Genomic DNA, 21,015 nt, shown 5'->3' with positions numbered 1-21,015 from the left:
CATTGAAGCTCTTTTTAAAATACAAAATATTTCGGTAATACCTTGAATATTCAATAATAGAAGAAATTGTTTAATGAATTATAGTATATTTATGCAATAAAATGCTGCTTTGCCGCCTTTTAAAAAAGTGAGAATGAACTCTGTGCTCTTATTTATATTCAGGGAGCTATACCATAACAATCTATACATTCCACATTTATTTATGTGAACTGGGCTTAAAAGATGTTATATTATTCACTGAAAAAGCAAGCTGTTCTGTATGTATAGCACAATCCCATTTGTGTAAGAAAAACTTGCAGTATATTTATGTTTTTATTCATTCATTCATTCAGGTAATGAACATTTATTAAGCACCTACACATGTACCAGCTACATAGTTCTAAATGCTATAGATAAACAAAACAAAGTTCTTGCTTACACTTAGATTTTAGGCTGGTGTAGAATTGGGTGCACATACATGAAAAAGATAGGCAACAAGTTGAAGAGTGGTTTCTTTTCTTTCTTTTTCAATTTCAACTTTTATTTTAGATACAGGGGTACATGTGCAAGTTTGTTACATGGGTATATTGCATGATGCTGAAGTTTGGATGTCATTCTTCATAGAATTAGGAAAAACTATTCTAAAATTAATATAGAACCAAAAAAAGAGGCCAAATAGCCAAAGCAATCCTAAGCAAAAAGTACTATAAAAGAGACATCACACTACCCACCTTCAAACTATACTATAAAGCTACAGTAACCAAAACATCATGGTACTGGTACAAAAACAGACAAACAGACCAATGGAACAGAATAGAAAACTCAGAAATAAAGCCACATACCTACAACCATCTGATCCTCAACAATGCCGACAAAAATAAGCAGTGAGGAAAGGACTCCCTATTTAATAAATAATGCTGAGGTAACTGGTTAGCCATATGCAGAATAATGTAAGTGGACCTTTACCTTTCCCTATATACAAAAATTAACTCAAGATGGATTAAAGATTTAAATGTAAGACCTCAAACTGTAAAAATCCTACAAGAAAATCTAGGAAACACCATTCTTGACATTGGCCTTGGCAAGAAATTTTTAGCTAAGTCCCTAAAAGCAACTGTAACAAAACGAAAAATTGACAGGTGGGACCTAATTAAACTAAAAAGTGGGAGATGGCAATTGCAACAAAAACAAAATTTGACAAGTAGGACCTAATTAAAAAGTGGTTTCTTCTGTAGAAATGGAATTGTAGAAGTATTTGGGACTTGTTTACTTTTTACCACATAAATTAAAAATATGTGTGTATGTACACACATACAGAAAACACAAAGGGTTGAAAATTTCAAAGCCAATTTATAAAAAACAGCTTTTAGCTAAAATCCATTTTAAGAGCAATTTTTAAATGCAGGTCGTTATCAGACACGGATGAAGTATGGAGAAGTCTGAAACTACCATCTCTATTCTCCAGGTCCATTTTTCCTACAGGGCGTGTGCTCTGGCCCACATGTTATACATGAGGTCTCATAAAAGAAGCATGCAGGGCATGATTTACACAAAGGAGAGCTAGTTTGATTATGAAATGTTTTGATTTTATGCCCTGATACTTAACTTAGTGATGTTTTTCAAGGAGCCACGCTATAACAATCCATACACCACATTTATTTGCAGCGAGCCACCTACAGAGACCATGTCCATCCAGCAAAGATAAGGACTTTCTGTAACTATAGAACATTAGAGGCCAAGTAAATATCATTAGTATATTTTCCAAGAGGTCTGTCATTCATGTTTACAAAGGATTTTACTGTTACAGTACATCTTTCTCTCCTGTGCATCCCCAGTAGAAAAAGAAAACAGATTGTAGTCTTAGTGCTAATCCTTTCTGTATGTATGTACAAAGACACATAGATATAACATTATATATCATAATATTTTTAAGCAGGCATTATAACCTTAGAAAGTTTACAAATAATTTTGTAAATTGTTTATAAATGTATAATTTTTATTTAAAATATAAATTGTAAATAGTATAGTTTCTCTATAAAATCCATGAATGTTATACACTATATCAAACTATATATTATCAGTTTATTATGTACTATATGCAATATATTATATAAATATATAGTATAACAATATATGATATAAGTGTATATCATATATATTATAGATGTATAATAATTTCATCTTCACATTGTCATCTGTATATTATAATCAAATTCCAATTACATAGTTTTGTACCGCTTTGCCCATAAACCTTTGCTGACTTGCTGTTTGTTATCTTAAGAAAAATGGTCAAATTGTTTAGCTGGACATTAAAAACTATTAAAGCCCTTCTGTCTAATTTTAACTTCTACATCTTTATCAGCTACCAAAGGTTCCAGTAACACAAAACTATTTGATCTTTTCCCTACTTCCTTTTAAATACCATTGACCCTCTTTCAAAAACGAAACTAATCTAACTTGAGGCAGAGTGTGTTGTTGGTTGTGAGATAAGGATTGTAAATGCCAAATTATATAATGCCTTCTTTTTTTGTAACTCCACCCATCCATCTATTGAAAATTTACTGTTCTTTTGAATCCATCAAATGCCACTTCTATGATGTGTTTCCTAGTTCCTGAATCAGAATGAATTACACCTTTTCTGTGTTTTCTTTGCACTCCCTTTTTTTTAACATATTTTTAACGCTTATGATGATCTTCCTTTTAATTTCACAACTTACTATAGTGAATTCTTCTTCATCTAAATGACTCACTAGAATTCAGCTTCCTTGACAGATTTGTTTGTGTGAATCTTTTCATATTTTAAAGTATTAGTACAATGCTCATAGTTATTTTGAAATATTACAAAGTTCCTTGTGTTTACCAAATGTTCCCAGTAGATGGCACATCACATCACACTTCAACATTTGTAACTAATGTAGAAGCGCCTTCGGAAGCTATTGGAAGGCAATGTAGATTTTGTTCAGGTTCTGAACTTGCATGGTGATGTTAGGGAGTAAATTCTTAACACACTTGGCATGATTGGGAGAAATTTGGAAAAGATGAAAGTATAAGAAATCTTAAATCTATTTTATTTAACAACATGAACTAATAATTATCTTAACCTACTTTTAGTAAGTAGGGAGATTTTATCAGAACTAAATTTTATGTGAAGGAAAACATCACAGAAATATACTGTCTAATCTTGAGCTAATGATAGGGGAAAAGCTGTAAATTTTTAACTTTTTGTAATTGTCAATAATTAATACTTTTAAGGTAAATAGGTATAGTGTATAGACTTCAAGGTTTGGCTTAGACATAACATTCCAGATTTTTTGTATTTCAAATAAAGTGTTTCTCACATAGATTTAACTATATTAAATAACTATATTATAATTATACTTTTAGATTTAAAAATATGGTTGTTTTAAAATGGATTTTTAGCAGAAAATGTCTAGTGTTTGCCAGAGTATTGTGTCTTTAACATCAAACAACCTTAAAAATATATTCTGTAACTCTTGTGTTTTACGTGATGATTTTAAAACCAAATATCACTTTCATTTCCTTCCAAATCACCACTAGTACTACATAGAACTGTGAGATAATTAGTCATTCTAATTACTATATGTTGTGAGGAGGTTTCTTTAAAAATAGGTCTGGCGATTATTTCCCCTTACTTAGGGTTCCTTGCTTTTGATGGGATTTGGTTTGGGGTTTTGCCAATATCTGTAAGATTTCTTCAGTGAAAACAAATTTATAAAAAGATACTGTATATGTTTTGTTACTTTAATTTTTACCCATCTCTACTTTTTTTATCCCTCCCTTGTTATGTTTCTGCAAATAGTCTCTGCATGTGTGGATCTATGTCTTATTCAGTACTGCATCCCTAGTGCCTGCAGATTAGATCCTAACCCAGTGTTGATGGATGGATGACTCTGAAAGTATTATTCACATTGGACTACTTTGCTTATACCCATTGAATCTCCTAGACTGAGCAAAATTATTAACAGCTTACTCAGAAAATCATACTGATATATTTTAATTACCAAATGAATGCAAGTTTTTGGCCATCGCTTGTTTTTATCTTTTTAGTTATGTTCCATCATAATCAGATAATATAGCCTATCTGATTTTCAGTTTTTGGAATTTACTAAGTTTTTTGTGACCTAAAAATATATTTAGTTGTCACAAAGTTCTTAATTCCCATTACATTTTTATTTTTATTCATTTATTTATTTTTGAAACAAAATTTTACTGTGTCACCCATGTTGGAGCGCAGTGACACGATCATATGGGCTCCAGTGATCCTCCCACCTCAGCCTCCTGAGTAGCTGGGACTACAAATGTGTGCCACCACACCAGTTACTTTTTTTTTTTTGGTAGAGATGGGGTTTTGCCATGTTGCCCAGGCTTGTCGCAAACTCCTGGGCTCAAACAAGCTGCCCACCTTGCCTCCCAAAGTGCTGGGATTACAGGTGTGAGCCAACACACTCACCCCTCGTGTGTATTTTTAATTATAGTGGGTATGGAATTTTATTATGTATCTGTTAAATCAAGCTTGTGTATTATGGGCTAGACAGTCTTACATGATAGGACCGTCAATTGACCTCTACACTCGTCTCTGTCTAGAGCTTTTAGAAGTCCTATTAATAGGATAAATGATAATTTTTTTGGTTAAAATAATTTAAATAACCCACATTTAATTAAAATAATCCATATAGGTTGAATCCACACAGAGTATGATAAGGATTCTTGGACTGTCTGCAACTTTACCTAACTACCTCGACGTTGCCACATTTTTACATGTTAATCCATACATTGGACTTTTCTTCTTTGATGGGCGTTTTCGACCAGTACCTCTTGGACAGACATTTTTGGGGATTAAATGTACAAATAAGGTAAATACTCATTTTAATTCTTATCTAAAAATATTTTTGTTGACTTATTATTGAATACTTGTTTGGGGTTAGAGACTCCAAAAGACCATTTCAGTCTTTTGACATAACATTCCAGCATATTTCCAGCATATTTCCTCAACTATTTGTAGTAGAGTAAGTCCTCCTACAGAAAGTAGCTTGTCATAGTTTGCATTGCTGTTTTCAATGTGTGTTACATATTTTCAGTTGTTAAAAGTTTTAAAAAGTTATTTTGAAGTGAAATGATTGAAGAGCATTGTGAAATAATAAAAACTCTAATTAAACAAGCATTTAATAGAAATAATAGTACCTCATATAAAATTGAAAAATAATTTCATAGTAGCAACCATCAAGGAAGGTGTTCCGTTTAACTTATAATGTTCTATAATTACCTTAATTATTATAGATATAAGTGGCATTTCTAAAATTCTATGCTTTAAAAAGCTTATCTAATTTTAAAATTAGTACTACCTATATTATTCACACTATTAGGGTGCTTATTATAGACTTATTTTATAATAAGGGAAACATCGCTTAAAATTTAAACATTTATCAAGCTATTCAACAACACCTGTTTTTTGTGTAGAAGAAATAGTTTTAGGAAAATATTTACAGGCCTTTTGAGATTTTTACTAAAAGAGAACAAGATAGAATCATACGTTACTATGTCAACCTTAGTCTTTAATGTATTACAGTCACTTCTTGTCTAAAAACAATTTTATTAGTAAAATAGAGCCATTTTTACCTTACACTATTATAAGTAAAATATTCACCTAAAAATATCCAAAGTGACTGTTACTATAATACAACAGTTAATGTCCTGTAACTGCATTGCATGAAAGTAAGGTATCTTTAGAATTCTTGGGAGTCATTTCAGACTTGTGCACAAAGGAAGAGTTTATGATATACAATTATGCATATTTTAAGCTTCTTGTTTCAAGTGCTGCTTTTCAGCAATGTTTGCTGCTTGTTTTTTTCAGTTGTTTCAATATAATTTGATTATTTAGTTCATTTTCGATATATCAGTAGGATAGATGTAGAACTGCATCGTTTATAGTTTTAGAATGTTTTCAGCTTTATAATTTAAATGATAAGCAGATGGTTATCACAGAGAGATGTAAAGAGAAGAAAATTGTTTCACATGCTTGTCAGCCGTCTTAAACCTTATTTTCTTTCAGTTGCATCATACAAATTGGTAAATTACCTAAAACTAATTAAATCCAAAGTATATTTCACTACAGTACATTACCATCATAATCATGAAAGGAATGGGAGAATGGTGTGAGTGTTATGCCCAATTTGGAATAATGGCTTTGATCAGAAATGAATCCAAAGTACAATGAAAAAGTTATTGGGAGTTTTGTCTTTTGTAGGGGGTGGGGATTGTTTTTAAATTATTCGTGGGGAGTAAATTATCCTATGATCACCTCATCCTACTTAACTATTAAGTCATAAGAGTTCCAATATTTTAAAGTGTTTACCTTAATGAAACAAAAAATCCAAATCACTGTCATTTTGGATGTACATGATGCTTTTCATCCTCCTCTAAACTCTTACTAATACATGTTAAGTGGAGAGATAATAGGCTGGGTCACATGCCTACTCCTTTGGGTTAGTCACCTTACTTTTAGGTTAGAAGCTGTCTCATCATTAATAAGGAATATGAGACCCTTTTAAATTTTTTTAAATTGATACATAGTAGATTTACATATTTTCTGGGCATATGTGGGCATAATACATTCATAATTATATGAATACATTGATAATGATATGAATGTATTAACTTATCACATGAAAATCTTTAGTCAAATCTATTTGACTGAATATCAGATCAGTTAAATTGGGATATCCATCACCTTAAATACTTAGAGACCCTTTCTTAGTTCATAAATTTTATATTAGATTTCCAATTAATCTGAAAAATGTTTCTGTAGAAGCATTCTGAATAGCATCCTCTCTCAGTATACATTACAGAAATAGTGTGTTACCGTATGTTTCAGCTCTGTGTGCCATTTGACACTTGATCCGTAGTGTTCTCGTAACATTGAGAATCGTACAGGAAAGGTGTCCTGTATGGTTTATATAGTGAAATACAAGGAAAATAGCCTGGAGAATGGGCTTCTCGGAAAAGCAGAGAGAACTTTAAAAATTATCCTAGAATATTTGTAACTAACAAAAATATCCTTAAAGATATTGTATTTTAAAAACTTGGTGGGTTTAGAAAGTTAGTACTCAGAAACTATTATCTGAGTTATTCTATTTGTACTTTTAAGTTGCATTGCATTTTTTTTTGTGGATTGTTATATGTTATATGTTTGTAAGGAATTTGTTACCTCTGCATTCTAGGTAGTCTGAAAATTTTAAAAAATGCATTGTAATTGGAAAAATTTTATTTGTAGTTAGAAAGTTTATAATTGTTTCATCTGATTTTTTTTAATGTTTTAAAATCTTTAAGATGCAGCAGTTGAATAACATGGATGAAGTATGTTATGAAAATGTTTTGAAGCAAGTAAAGGCTGGACACCAGGTACACTTGGTTTATTTTATCCTGCTTTTAGAGAGTGCTTAGTGATAAAAATTATTAATTTTTAGGCTCTTCAGAAGAAAATTTTTCTTTAATTCTGAGGCAGTGACTCAGAAGTTCTAATTATTAATAACTGCTTTAGCCCAATGGGTAAGTCATAAAAATATTCATAGATATTATCCCAATATTGATAGGTCATGCTATTTTGTTTGCCATTTTTAATTTTAAATATTATATTCTTACTGTTTTCATGAAGCAATATCAATTGAGATGTAATATATATAATAAAGTTTTGTATTGTTTGATGGTGCTTAGAAATTAAGCACTTTTATTCTTTAATTCTCCATTGTTCAGTATACTCACATCAAGATCGTTAAAGACAAAGTGAAGTGATAATAATTGCTTAAATAAAAATTGGCCACCTCCCAATTGTTCATGGTTCTTTGAATAACTTTATTATGTCATTTCTTAAAACAGAGTGAGCCTTTTATGACATGTAAAGTGTTTTCCTGGCCCTTAGGTTTTTAAATTCCTTTTAAGAGTAGTGAAACCTCTTTTTCCCAGACTACATCTTGTTTGCAACTCCAGTATACAAAATAAATCAAAGGTGATTTCGACTTGAGAGCATGGAACACTGCCTCCTTGAACATTGGAATACTGAGCATTCAGGAAGCATTTTTTCTATTTTTAGGAAATAGTTTTAAAATCACATTCATAACTAATCTCTGGAGATTGTGCTTGGTTTTAAGAATAACTTTTTAGGAAATCACAAGTATTTTAAGTTGTATACTAGCAATAATAATGGTAGCTAACCTTTTCTAGTTCTTCATAAATGTATGAAACTGATAAGATTATCTTATACTTACTAATTGAATTTTCTCAGCAACCTATGAGGCAGGTACTATTTTTTTTTCTTTTTTAAATTTTTTATTATACTTTAAGTTCTAGGGTACATGTGCACAACCTGCAGGTCTGTTACATATGTATACATGTGTCATGTTGGTGTGCTGCACCCATCAACTCATCAGCACCCATCAACTCGCCATTTACATCAGGTATAACTCCCAATGCCATCTCTCCCCCCTCCCCACAATAGGCCCCGATGTGTGATGTTCCCCTTCCCGAGTCCAAGTGATCTCATTGTTCAATTCCCACCTATGAGTGAGAACATGCGGTGCTTGGTTTTCTGTTCTTGCGATAGTTTGCTGAGAATGCTGGTTTCCAGCTGCATCCATGTCCCCACAAAGAACACGAACTCATCCCTTTTTATGGCTGCATAGTACTCCATGGTGTATATGTGCCACATTTTCTTAATCCAGTCTGTCACTGATGGACATTTGGGTTGATTCCAAGTCTTTGCTATTGTGAATAGTGCCACAATAAACATACGTGTGCATGTGTCTTTATAGCAGCATGATTTATAATCCTTTGGGTATATCCCCAGTAATGGGATGGCTGGATCATATGGTATTTCTAGTTCTAGATCGTTGAGGAATCGCCATACTGTTTTCCACAATGGTTGAACTAGTTCACAGTCCCACCAACAGTGTAAAAGTGTTCCTATTTCTCCACATCCTCTCCAGCACCTGTTGTTTCCTGACTTTTTAATGATCGCCATTCTAACTGGTGTGAGATGGTATCTCATTGTGGTTTTGATTTGCATTTCTCTGATGGCCAGTGATGGTGAGCATTTTTTCATGTGTCTGTTGGCTGTATGAATGTCTTCTTTTGAGAAATGTCTGTTCATATCCTTTGCCCACTTTTTGATGGGGTTGTTTGTTTTTTTTCTCATAAATTTGTTTGAGTTCTTTGTAGGTTCTGGATATTAACCCTTTGTCAGATGAGTAGATTGCAAAAATTTTCTCCCATTCTGTAGGTTGCCTGTTCACTCTGATGGTAGTTTCTTTTGCTGTGCAGAAGCTCTTTAGTTTAGTCAGATCCCATTTGTCAATTTTGGCTTTTGTTGTCATTGCTTTTGGTGTTTTAGACATGAAGTCCTTGCCTATGCCTATGTCCTGAATGGTATTACCTAGGTTTTCTTCGAGGGTTTTTATGGTTTTAGGTCTAACATTTAAGTCTCTAATCCATCTTGAATTGATTTTCGTATAAGGAGTAAGGAAAGGATCCAGTTTCAGCTTTCTACTTATGGCTAGCCAATTTTCCCAGCACCATTTATTAAATAGGGAATCCTTTCCCCATGTCTTGTTTTTGTCAGGTTTGTCAAAGATCAGATGGCTGTAGATGTGTAGTATTATTTCTGAGGGTTCTGTTCTGTTCCATTGGTCTATATCTCTGTTTTGGTACCAGTACCATGCTGTTTTGGTTACTGTAGCCTTGTAGTATAGTTTGAAGTCAGGTAGCATGATGCCTCCAGCTCTGTTCTTTTGACTTACGATTGTCTTGGCAATGCGGGCTCTTTTTTGGTTCCATATGAACTTTAAAGCAGTTGTTTCCAATTCTGTGAAGAAAGTCATTTGTAGCTTGATGGGGATGGCATTGAATCTATAAATTACCTTGTAGCCCCTGAATTTTTTTAATGTGATTTAAATAGGATTAATATATGTTTCCTAGCCAGTTGATATGTATTTTGCCTGTTGACATTGGCAATATTGACATTTTGTACAGAATAATTGTGTTTTGGGGGATGAAAAGTGTGTCTTGTATACTGTAAGTTGTTTAGCAGCATCCTTGGTCTCTACCCAGTAGATGCCAGTGGCTTTCCCCACTCCAGATATCACAACCCAAACTGTCTCCAGACATTACCAGATGTCCTCTGGGGTACATAAGTGCCCCTTGTTGAAAAGTGTTGTTTAGAGGGATGTCACTTGAGGCACCCCTCAGATATCTTTCCTAGTGAATGTATTTCATCTAAATGTATGTAAAATTTACCAATAGTGAATATTAGGGCATCATGTAAGAAAGAACCAAGATACAAATTTATCTCAACTGGGCAGTATTCAAATTCAACATACTAAAATTTCTTATGGATAAATATAAATTCTTGCATTTAAACTCAAATAACATATTTCGTAGGTATAAATTAAAGAAACATTGTCTTGGAAAAAATGATAATTTTAGTTGAATAAATTCACTTTAATTCAAACAAGTATTATATACACTTTGAAAAACTAATGACACCTTAAATGTCATTATCGGAGGGAAAAAAGTTCAAATCAAGGAAGGTGAAAACTTCATTGTAATTTGGCTTGTTACCAAGTACTGTGGTCATTTTGTACCATATTTTGAGAATAGAGGTTCAAGAGAAGGTTATTACAATTATGAGAAGTTTGGAATACATATAATTTGAGTTAATGGTCAAAAGAAACCGGAATGTTAAGATTGCAGAAGAGAAAACCCAGGTGGGGTCTGGGGGAAAGTGGTGGTATTGGAAAGGCTGTCATATGAAAGAAGGTGTGTTCTATTTTGCACAAAGAGAATTAGAACCAATGAGTGAAAGTTCTAGAGAGCTAGATACAGGAACTACAATTTTTCTACAGTGAAATAGACTGAATTGCAAAGGAGCTACCCTTCTTTTAACCATAGCTGGACAATGCTTTGGGATACTGTAAAAAGCGTCATATACATTGGGACAATCATCATGAACCTCTAAAGTATTCTTAATTTTAAATAGACAATTTTATGATAATTCTTCTATCTTAGTAGTAGCTGCCTGGCACACTTTTGTTTTTTACCCTATTAAAGAGGTAAACTTTAATTTTTATCTTTTCATAAAATGTTATACTGTTAACAAATAAATAAATACATTAATACAAAGGAGACTGAATAAATAAATAGTTTTAAATCTAATCCTTAGGCATACCATAAACCAAACATGAAGGGGAAAAAATAATCACTGGTAATTCCACTACCAGAGGTAACTTCTGTTGGTGTTTGTGCTTCCATTTTATTGATGCATTTTATTCCCTTAATTTTTTTTCTTTTATTCCTATAATTTATCTAATCTGTTGTATTTTTCTCATTCAAAAATATGACAGAACGATAAATAGAAATGATAGCATTAAAATGTGAATAAATGCTTTGATGAAGGGATTATATTTAAAATTTTTAATCAGTTCTTCTGATTTCTACAATGTTGTCCTTTTACTTTTTGTGTCCCAGCAGGACAGGTCCCACCACAAAAGACTGGGTTATAAGGAAATACTGTTGATTTAGTTCTCAGTGTATCATCATATACATGGGAAGTCTGTGGTAAATATGATTTGATTTTGATGAATTGCCTTGTCTTCAAAGATTTAACATACTTAGTGAGATGAGGATGATAGGAAATATGAAACGCATCAGGACTATGGTCCACTAGTTGAAATTTGCTTCTGGTGTTGTTAGTATTACAGATGCCCAGACCAATGCCTTCAGATTTTAAGTACTAAGCTGGTAAGGCAATGGTCTTTTACATTCATATAATCATCTCAACTTAAGAGCTCTTTTGCAACATAAGTGAAGAACAAAGTTCTATCATTTTCATTTCTTGAAATTACCTCCATTGTATGTTTAACTTTATAAAAGTTGCCCAAAACTGAAATCTCTCTCTCTGTATCAGTCTTCTGAAAAGGCTTGCTCTGTTTAAGTTTTCTGTTTGCAGGTCGATTTGCCAATACTATTTGACCTAAAATCAATTAGTTAGCTTACTGTGTGGCAGCTTCTGCTGAATGCCTTTGCAGTATGTCCAGCACAGAAAATTGCTGAGTAGGTACTTGGAAAGCATGACTGTTAAACATTTTGATTTTGGTAAATATACCTATTTCAACAAAGTTAGCAACCCTTGATTTATTCCATCACACAAGAACTGGTGCTTCATAGTAGTCATTGATTATTGAGACTCATTTAGAGGTTTGTTTTCAGGAACTTACAACCCCGTAAAGGATTATTTTTTCTTTTTTAATCTCCTTGAAGAGAGACCTTAACTAAGCTGTAGTGTTCTGTCCTCTGCTTGTATTAGAAGGTCAACAAAGAACTTCCCAGTAGAATAGAGTTTTTGAGTTGTGTTTGTTTTTTTTTAACTCATAAGAATTGAGGTTGAAGTTAATGTTATCCCAGTCACTAGCTGTCTTTGTATAAGGTTTCAAATGATAACTTTAAATAGGTGATTTGTATGCATCCATCTGTCGGAAAATATATAATTCAACATTTTTTTCACGTTATCTAAAAAACTGACAGCCAAATCAACTCTTCAATTTTATTATTCTAACTCTGATGACTGAGAAGCCTAACTATATGTGTGTGTCGTTCTGAGATTATTTTCTGTTTATTTTGTTATACATGTAAGTACAGTAAATTATGTATGTATACTATGTGCGCGTGTGTGTATGTGTATATATATATATATATAGAGAGAGAGAGAGAGAGACAGAGTTGCTTCTGGAATTTCGTTATAGATATAACTAACTACATATTAGTGCATTGTTATTAACAGTGGTCATGGTTAATAACAATATTACCAATAACAATGGTCAATGATAGTGCATTGTTTCTAAGCACCCAATTACATATTTCATAAATATGCTTTTCTTTATTATTAAGGAAAATCAAGTTATTTCTTGTGGGGCTGTGTACGTAAACTTTAGCTCTATTTTGTTATCTTAGCAATACAGTGTACAGCAGTAAGAAATACGCAGTCTATTCTAGTCTAAGTGAACTAATTGAATTTTTCCTGCTACTACCTCATGCTGCCTGCCCCTTCTCCCCCACAAGCAGTTAAAAAAAAAAAATCTCTAGTCAATAGTCTTCTGAATTTGCTTTTTTCTTGCCTTCAAGTTGTTCAGTATCTTGGATTTCTTCCTGGTTTGGTTTCCTTAAGTACTTTGGTTTTATCAGAGGAGCTACATTTCAAACAATTAGTTCGAAGACTCAAGTATGTGTCCATTTGAAAACAAAAGAACTGTGACTCTCAGGCAACTAAACACTTTTTAGTCGAAAAATTAACAGTTTTATCTTAAATATACAAATGAATTCAATTTGTTTCTCCTTATTTGGATTAAAACAAATTTCATGTTCAAACACCATGCTGATATTCTTTGATCATACTATTCCATGGGTTTTAGTGATCTAAACTTGTGTGCTCATGTACTTAATAGATTTTATGTGCAGCTTTGCCTTAAAAGTGTTAAAAACAGTAGGAGGCAGTTGTGTTCCACTCAGGCATGTGTGATGACAGATGGAGAAAATCTTTTCATGTTGACTTTTCAACAGTCCTACTCTGCAAGACTTCAAGCTCTTCTTGGCTATTGGGAAATCAAAAGTTGGCGATTCAGCCTTTAATTTTGATCCATCTGCTCAAACTAATGAAACATCTCATTTGTAAGCTTCTCTTTGTGTTACCAAATGCAAGTACAGCTTTATCATTCCGGTTAATAATTCCCCTCCTCCTGTGTAACTTGCAGAATGGGAAAATAATTAATGCCTTAACTCTGTTGAGATTTTTCTTGTTGTACAAACTTTGTTACAGTTATAGGAAAAGAAATTAGAAACTTCTTTAGAGATTATGGCATATTTAGTAAGTTAACTTAGGTTCTTTTCCATATTGTCTAAAAAGTTAAATTCTTAGCAGCTTCTTACTCAAAATCTACCTTCAGTTTTAAGTAATAAAAAGCTTTGTGATATTAAAGAGAAAAACGTCTTCTTCAACCTTGTATTAATGCTGAACATCAGCCTTTGTTTAGATGTGTGTCTTATTTTCTCTTTCCTCATTGTTTATAAGTTGTTAGTAGACATTTCTGTTTCTAAGAAATCACCTTTAAAAACTGACTAATAATTATAGATTACCAGCCTTTCTGCTGATGGCAAATAATATTTCTTTTTACCTCTTGGCCACCTCAGTTCCAATTGTCGTATTGATGGGTATTGGATATCCTAGGTATGTAAGTGTACAGTGTTCTTTTTTCATTCTTATCTTCCCATTTTAAGTTTTACCCAAAATATCAAAAGAAAATGCTGTGCATAATCTTGGAAACAATTGGAAGCAAAACAAGTAGTTTTGTTTATTTTCTTGAAATTTATATATATGTGTATGTGTGTGTGTGTGTGTGTGTGTGTATATAGTTACATTGTTGGACATCAAGGAACTTACATAAAACCAGATTTAAACCAGGACAGTGAAGCTAATGTTTCATTCACTTCAAGTCTTTGCCTCTATTATGTATTAGCATTATCTCTTTTTTTATGTGTCTCGTGAGTATAAATTGCTTATAGAAGTAACCAACTTTTCCATCCATTTCTTCATTCTTTAAGTATTCTTTGATTCCCCTCTTTATCCGTCTTTATCTCTCAAGCAGCAAAATGTGAAGATAATACTAGTTGCTTTGCCTTGTTAATTAGGTACTTTTTTTTTTTACCATAGCACTTTGTAATTTTTATCTTAGTTTGTTTTGTTTCACACCTGCGGAATGTCTTGCATGAAAGCAAATATTGCTATTGGGCCCTGCATATATGTGCTTTATGTGCATGTAGCCAATGCGTAAATGCATGTTTTCTGACTTGCTACATAAAAGTAAAGATAGTTCTGGTTTAAGAGTTGAATGCATTAGATTATTTGGCAATTTATGTGATTTTGTGATTACAATATCATATTACAGTGTGCATATATGTGTAATTTAATATATATATACACATGTATAATTGTCAAATTAAATAATATAAAAGGACCTTTGAGTCTATTTTAAAAGATTCACTTCTGTCAAATACATTACACTTTTGTTATTTTTATTTATTTTGGTAAAAATGAAACCTAATTTCTATATGTTTGTTTTATACTATTTATTTGAATTATTTTTTATTGCTGTTTAAATATAGACTTTGGTCATGCTAAAGTAATGTTTGACTGCTTGCAATCATTTTTCTGTCTTTATAAAGTTGTAGAAAATTCTCTAAACATCCATTGGGAGTATTTTACATTATATTATTAGAAGTTTTTATGACAGCTATTTATTTCATTCTAGAGAATGATGTATTGAATCTCCTTATTAGCTGCTTTCCACCTGATATTTGGACTTAAGCCATTGGTAAATATAGTTAATAAGTTAGGTTGCTACCATAAGCATTTGTTGACTACATTTTTAGATAAATCATTTGATAAAATTGAATAGATAGTATTTTTTATTAAAGCTGAATATGAAATTTTATATGCCAAGGAAATCTGATACAATTGTCCACGTATTTTCTCAATGTGAAAAAAGGAGAACAACATTCAAATATGATTAACCATTATAAATTTGTCCTGTCTTTATCTGTAGCTATCGTTTTTATCAATTTTTTGTTTGTTTTCATAGTAGCATTTTTTTTTCTTTTTTATTATACTTTAAGTTCTAGGGTACATGTGCACAATGTGCAGGTTTGTTATATATGTATACATGTGCCATGTTGGTGTGTTGCACCCATTAACTCGTCATTTATATTAGGTATATCTCCTAATGCTATCCCTCCCTGCTCCCGCCACCCCACAACAGGCCCCGGTGTGTGATGTTCCTCTTCCTGTGTCCAAGTGTTCTTATTGTTCAATTCCCACCCATGAGTGAGAACATGCAGTGTTTGGTTTTTTGTCCTTGCAATAGTTTGCTGAGAATGATGGTTTCCAGCTGCATCCATGTCCCTACAAAGGTCAGGAACTCATCCTTTTTTATGACTGCATAGTATTCCATGGTGTATATGTGCCACATTTTCTTAATCCAGTTTGTCATTGATGGACATTTGGGTTGATTCCAAGTCTTTGCTATTGTGAATAGTGCCGCAATAAACATACGTGTGCATGTGTCTTTATGGCAGCATGATTTATAATCCTTTGGGTGTATACCCAGTAATGGGATGACTGGGTCAAATGGTATTTCTAGTTCTAGATCCTTGAGGAATCACCACACTGTCTTCCACAATGGTTGAGCTAGTTTACAGTCCCACCAACAGTGTAAAAGTGTTCCTATTTCTCCACATCCTCTCCAGCACCTGTTGTTTCCTGACTTTTTAATGATCGCCATTCTAACTGGTGTGAGATGGTATCTCATTATGGTTTTGATTTGCATTTCTCTGATGGCCAGTGATGACGAGCATTTTTTCATGTGTCTGTTGGCTGCGTAAATGTCTTCTTTTGAGAAGTGTCTGTTCATATCCTTTGCCCACTTTTTGATGGGGTTGTTTTTTTCTTGTAAATTTGTTTGAGTTCTTTGTAGGTTCTGGATATTAACCCTTTGTCAGATGAGTAGATTGCAAAAATTTTCTCCCATTCTGTAGGTTGCCTGTTCACTCTGATGGTAGTTTCTTTTGCTGTGCAGAAGCTCTTTAGTTTAGTTAGATCCCATTTGTCAATTATGGCTTTTGTTGTCATTGCTTTTGGCGTTTTAGACATGAAGTCCTTGCCCATGCCTATGTCCTGAATGGTATTACCTAGGTTTTCTTCGAGGGTTTTTATGGTTTTAGGTCTAACATTTAAGTCTCTAATCCATCTTGAATTAATTTTTGTATAAGTTGTAAGGAAGGGATCCAGTTTCAGCTTTCTACATATGGCTAACCAGTTTTCTCAGCCCCATTTATTAAATAGGGAATCCTTTCCCCATGTCTTGTTTTTGTCAAGTTTGTCAAAGATCAGATGGCTGTAGATGTGTAGTATTATTTCTGAGGGCTGTGTTCTGTTCCATTGGTCTATATCCATAGTAGCATATTTAAGTGAGAGGGGGTGGGAAGAAAGAAATCATGTGTCTATATTTAATATTGTAAAATAAGGTTCTGTTTTAAAGAGAATAATAGTCTTAGATCTCATCTCATTTCTTCTTTGTTTTACAAATGAGTAGATGAGAAGTATAGCTATCATCTACAGTACTGTAGCTATCTAAGACAAATAAAGTGGGCATTTCTAAATAGCACAGCATTTAAATTAGTAACTGCTCCAGAAATACAGTCAGAGAGACCTGTTAAATATATTTGAAACTATGAAGTGTCTAAGATGTTGCCCTACCTGCATGCTAAAAGGTAGCCTGCCATAGGCTAACTTTGACACCTTTGTCAGGGTACAGACCGTGTTTCACCTCCTCGCTGATCTATCTACATGGTAAGAGCCAGCTACTGCATGTGTGTGGGTTGCACCACAGGACAGGTACTCCAAAATTATGAAACTCTGAGCTTGTATAGGAGCTATGGGCACATCTGCTCATCTTCTCCTCTGGAGAGAGAAAGAGAGGAGAGAAAAAAAAGTAGACCAATTGGCCATGCAGGGACCTTATCTTTTACTATGGAACTTTCACAGACTCCCTTGAGGAAGGAAAGGAAGGCCTATATCCTGGAATGTAAGCAGTTGACTCCTTGGGAGATAAGAAAGGAGTCTCTAGGCTTTTTTTAACCCTTTGAATTGGAGAAAATGGCTCTGGGGAAGTGACATTCTCTGTCTGTTTAGCACTTTAGTTTCTGTTACTCAGCAGGCCCTGGATGTGTAGGAACACCAGAAATTTAAGGGAGGATTATCTTCCAACAAAACCCAAGGTGTCTGGAAGGGACACACAGGGTCTACTAAACTTGCTAGTATTTTGTTGATGATTTTTGCATCTGTATTAATAATGAATAATAATAATGTCTTTTATAGATAATTTTTTTTCTGGTTCAAGATCCCTGTCCAAGATTGCATATTGCATTAATTTATCATGTCCGTTTAGTTTCCTTTAATTTAGAACAGTTATTTGACCTTATTTTGTCTTACTGGATTTGACTTTGACATTTTTCAAAGAGCATATATCAATTATTTTTTAAAGTGACTCCCAATTTGAGTTTGTCTAAAGTTCCTTCATGATTAAGCCCTATTGGTTTTGTAACAATAGTACAACAGAAGTGATGTTATGTTGTACTACTTCACACCAGGTAGTAAATGTTACTGGATTTGTCCAGCATTGCTGACATTCATTTTTATCACTTGTTAAAGGTTGTTTCCTCTAAGTTTCTCCATATAAAGTTATTGTTTTCCCCTTTGTTTCTAAAAAGGGAGGAATACTTTTGTGACTAAATATATAGTGCCCCTCATCAAACTTTTACCCATTCATTTTAGCATCTTTTGATGATTTTGTCACTTCATCATTTCCTTCATCCCACTATACATATGGACTAACTTCCTCTCTCCTATTTATTAATTTATATCTCTGTGGACTTTGATAATTTACATCTCTGTCGATATCTTGAAAGTGGTACAGTCTATCACTATACTATTTACTTTGAAAATAATATTGACCCAAATTTGACCAGTGGAAACCGCTTCACGCTAGCTTCTGGTTTTTACCATTTTGCACAATAAGATCTTCTAAGATCTAATTTTGTACCTTCCACTTCTCAGACTTGGAGTTAACTGTTTCTGCAAACAAACCTCATCCCTTTAGTAGGGAATGGTTTTATAAACTCTTTAGAAACAATGAATCTGTTTTATTTTTGATTGATTGAGATTGAGCCTTCCTCTGTCACGTAGGCTAGAGTGTAGTGGTATGATCAGAGCTCACTGCTGCCTCAAACTCCTGAGCTTCAAGCCACTTCCCATCTCAGCCTCCCAAGTGTCTGGCACCACAGGCATGTACCACTGTGCCCAGGTTTTTTTTTTTTTTAATTTATACTAGAGAGTGGGGTCTCCTTTTGTTGCCCACGCTAGTCTCAAACTCCTGGCCTCAAGTGACCCTCCAGCCTAGGCCTCCCAAAGTGCTGGGATTAAAGGCATGAGCCACCTACCTAGCCTGTTTTATTTTTAAATGAATATTTTTACCCAAATTTTTTTCCCAAAAATATTATTCAGGAAAATGAAAGGGATGATGAGATTTTAGAATTTTCAAACTTTTATCCAAGAACAAATATAATTTTCAGCAGTCCCTTTCCACTAGAAGATTTCCTCCTATACCTGTAATATTTAGACTGCTTCAAGGTGCTCTGAGGTGTCACAGGAATTGCCGTCATGAGGTTAGGAGTAGGGAGAAGTGTGCTATTTGGAAGTGAGGAAAGAGATGTGGGTTTCTCTCAGATCTACTTTGGTTGCTTTAATCTTTTATTTATTTATTTATTTATTTATTTTAATATATTGAGCTGCTACAAGAGTTTATTGGAAGAACAAATTCTACAGCTTAAAAAATTTTTTAACTGCTTCCTTACAGCATTAGTTTTTCATAATTTACATAAAAATCAGTAATTTCTGTTCTGTGGTGTTAGTAGACATATTTCACATATGGAGTATCAGTTTCATTTTTGTTACAGAAATGGATTTGGTCATCTACTTTGTCATGTATGCATTGGACCAAGCAAATCAGCAGTTTTCCCTTTTGGTCCTAAAATCCCAGCTTGAACACTGATTGTCTATACTGAGTGAATACTGATTAGGTGCACTATATGGTTTCAAACATAATATCTTTTAGTCATTGAACAACTGTGATTCCTCCATTTTCTCACATCCGGTGTAAAGTCAATTATTTGCATATATAATAAGACAGACCTGTAACTAAAAATGCTGCCCCAACTCTACAAACCAGCACTGAGCTTGAAAGCTTTTTTTTTTTTGACAGCTTTTCCACCCTCAGTTTTGTTACTTTTTCTCACTAATTGTGAACTCCTTGTATATAAAGATTCTCACAATTCATACTATATTCACTATACAGACCAAAACTTGCACACCTCAGTTTGTTGGTTTGGCTAAATGCTTTTTATGTAAAAACCCGTAACAAAATCAAGTTTTCAATTTAAATGCTTTTAACATAAATAACAGTTATGAGTGTATCAAAAACTTACCATAAAATATGATATAAAGAAGATATACTCTATAATCATCATATATATGTATCTTAAATTCATATCATGATGTAAATATTGTCTTTATAGTTTGAATCATTGCCAAAAATACTGTTGAGTTATATTACTTACTTAAAAGTTAAAATGGATAATATTCTAATTTTTTCCTAAATTGTAGGTTATATTTATTAAATAATATTTTTAACATCTTCTGATCAGATCCCTAGTAATTTTATTTTATAAAAAAAGTATTTCAAAGATGGTATTTAATAGATCATCATTATGCTGATTTTGTCATTAAATTTTCTAGAGCATCGTCAAGTTCACTTAGTCCAACTTATTTACAGATGAGAAAATTAAGCCAAATACTATGCCCAAAGTGAGATATGCTTATGCTTTGGAATTGAGACTAGAACCTTGGCTTCTTTACTTCCATTTCAAAGTTTTTTCCCACCACAAAGCTGACATCTTCATTTAACCACTTAATGCCCTAAACAGAGAAAACAATTCAGAGAATATGTTTATAAATTCCAATTGGAACAAAAGAAAAAAAAAAAGAAAAATTTTAAAAATTCCAACTAGAAAATCTGAGGCCTAAGGAAATTTTCAATAGTGTGGGTGAAAGATCTATAGTTTCATGGTAATTTTAAGTTACTAAAATTTTTTTCAAGTTTCTAACTGGAGTTGATGTTCAAGTTCATATATTTTTGAAAATATCATATTAAACTGTATAATCAAGCTAAGAACACTTTAGACATGAAGCATTTATAAATTTTTTAAAAAATTTCTTCAGCAAATTATCTTGCTTGAATGTATACTTTTTAGTATTGAAGAAACATGAAGTACATATAATTCATCTACTGTTAAACCATGAAAAAC

At 32.9% G+C, this 21,015-nt stretch overlaps 1 protein-coding gene across 1 annotated transcript in view; it reads left to right on the top strand.

Annotated features, from left to right (window-relative positions):
* ASCC3 (activating signal cointegrator 1 complex subunit 3) overlaps positions 1-21,015 on the top strand; it is a 392,325-nt gene that overhangs the window by 171,616 nt on the left and 199,694 nt on the right. Inside the window, exons 12-13 of the mRNA XM_025383070.1 lie at positions 4,677-4,853; positions 7,327-7,398. Of these exons, the coding sequence (XP_025238855.1) occupies positions 4,677-4,853; positions 7,327-7,398 (249 nt within the window). The remainder of the gene's footprint in view (positions 1-4,676; positions 4,854-7,326; positions 7,399-21,015) is intronic.

This window comes from Theropithecus gelada, chromosome 4, assembly GCF_003255815.1.
Source record: "Theropithecus gelada isolate Dixy chromosome 4, Tgel_1.0, whole genome shotgun sequence".
Classification (NCBI taxonomy): domain Eukaryota; kingdom Metazoa; phylum Chordata; class Mammalia; order Primates; family Cercopithecidae; genus Theropithecus; species Theropithecus gelada.
The sequence above is the reverse complement of the archived record's forward strand: the minus strand, read 5'-3'. Positions and strand labels throughout refer to the sequence as shown.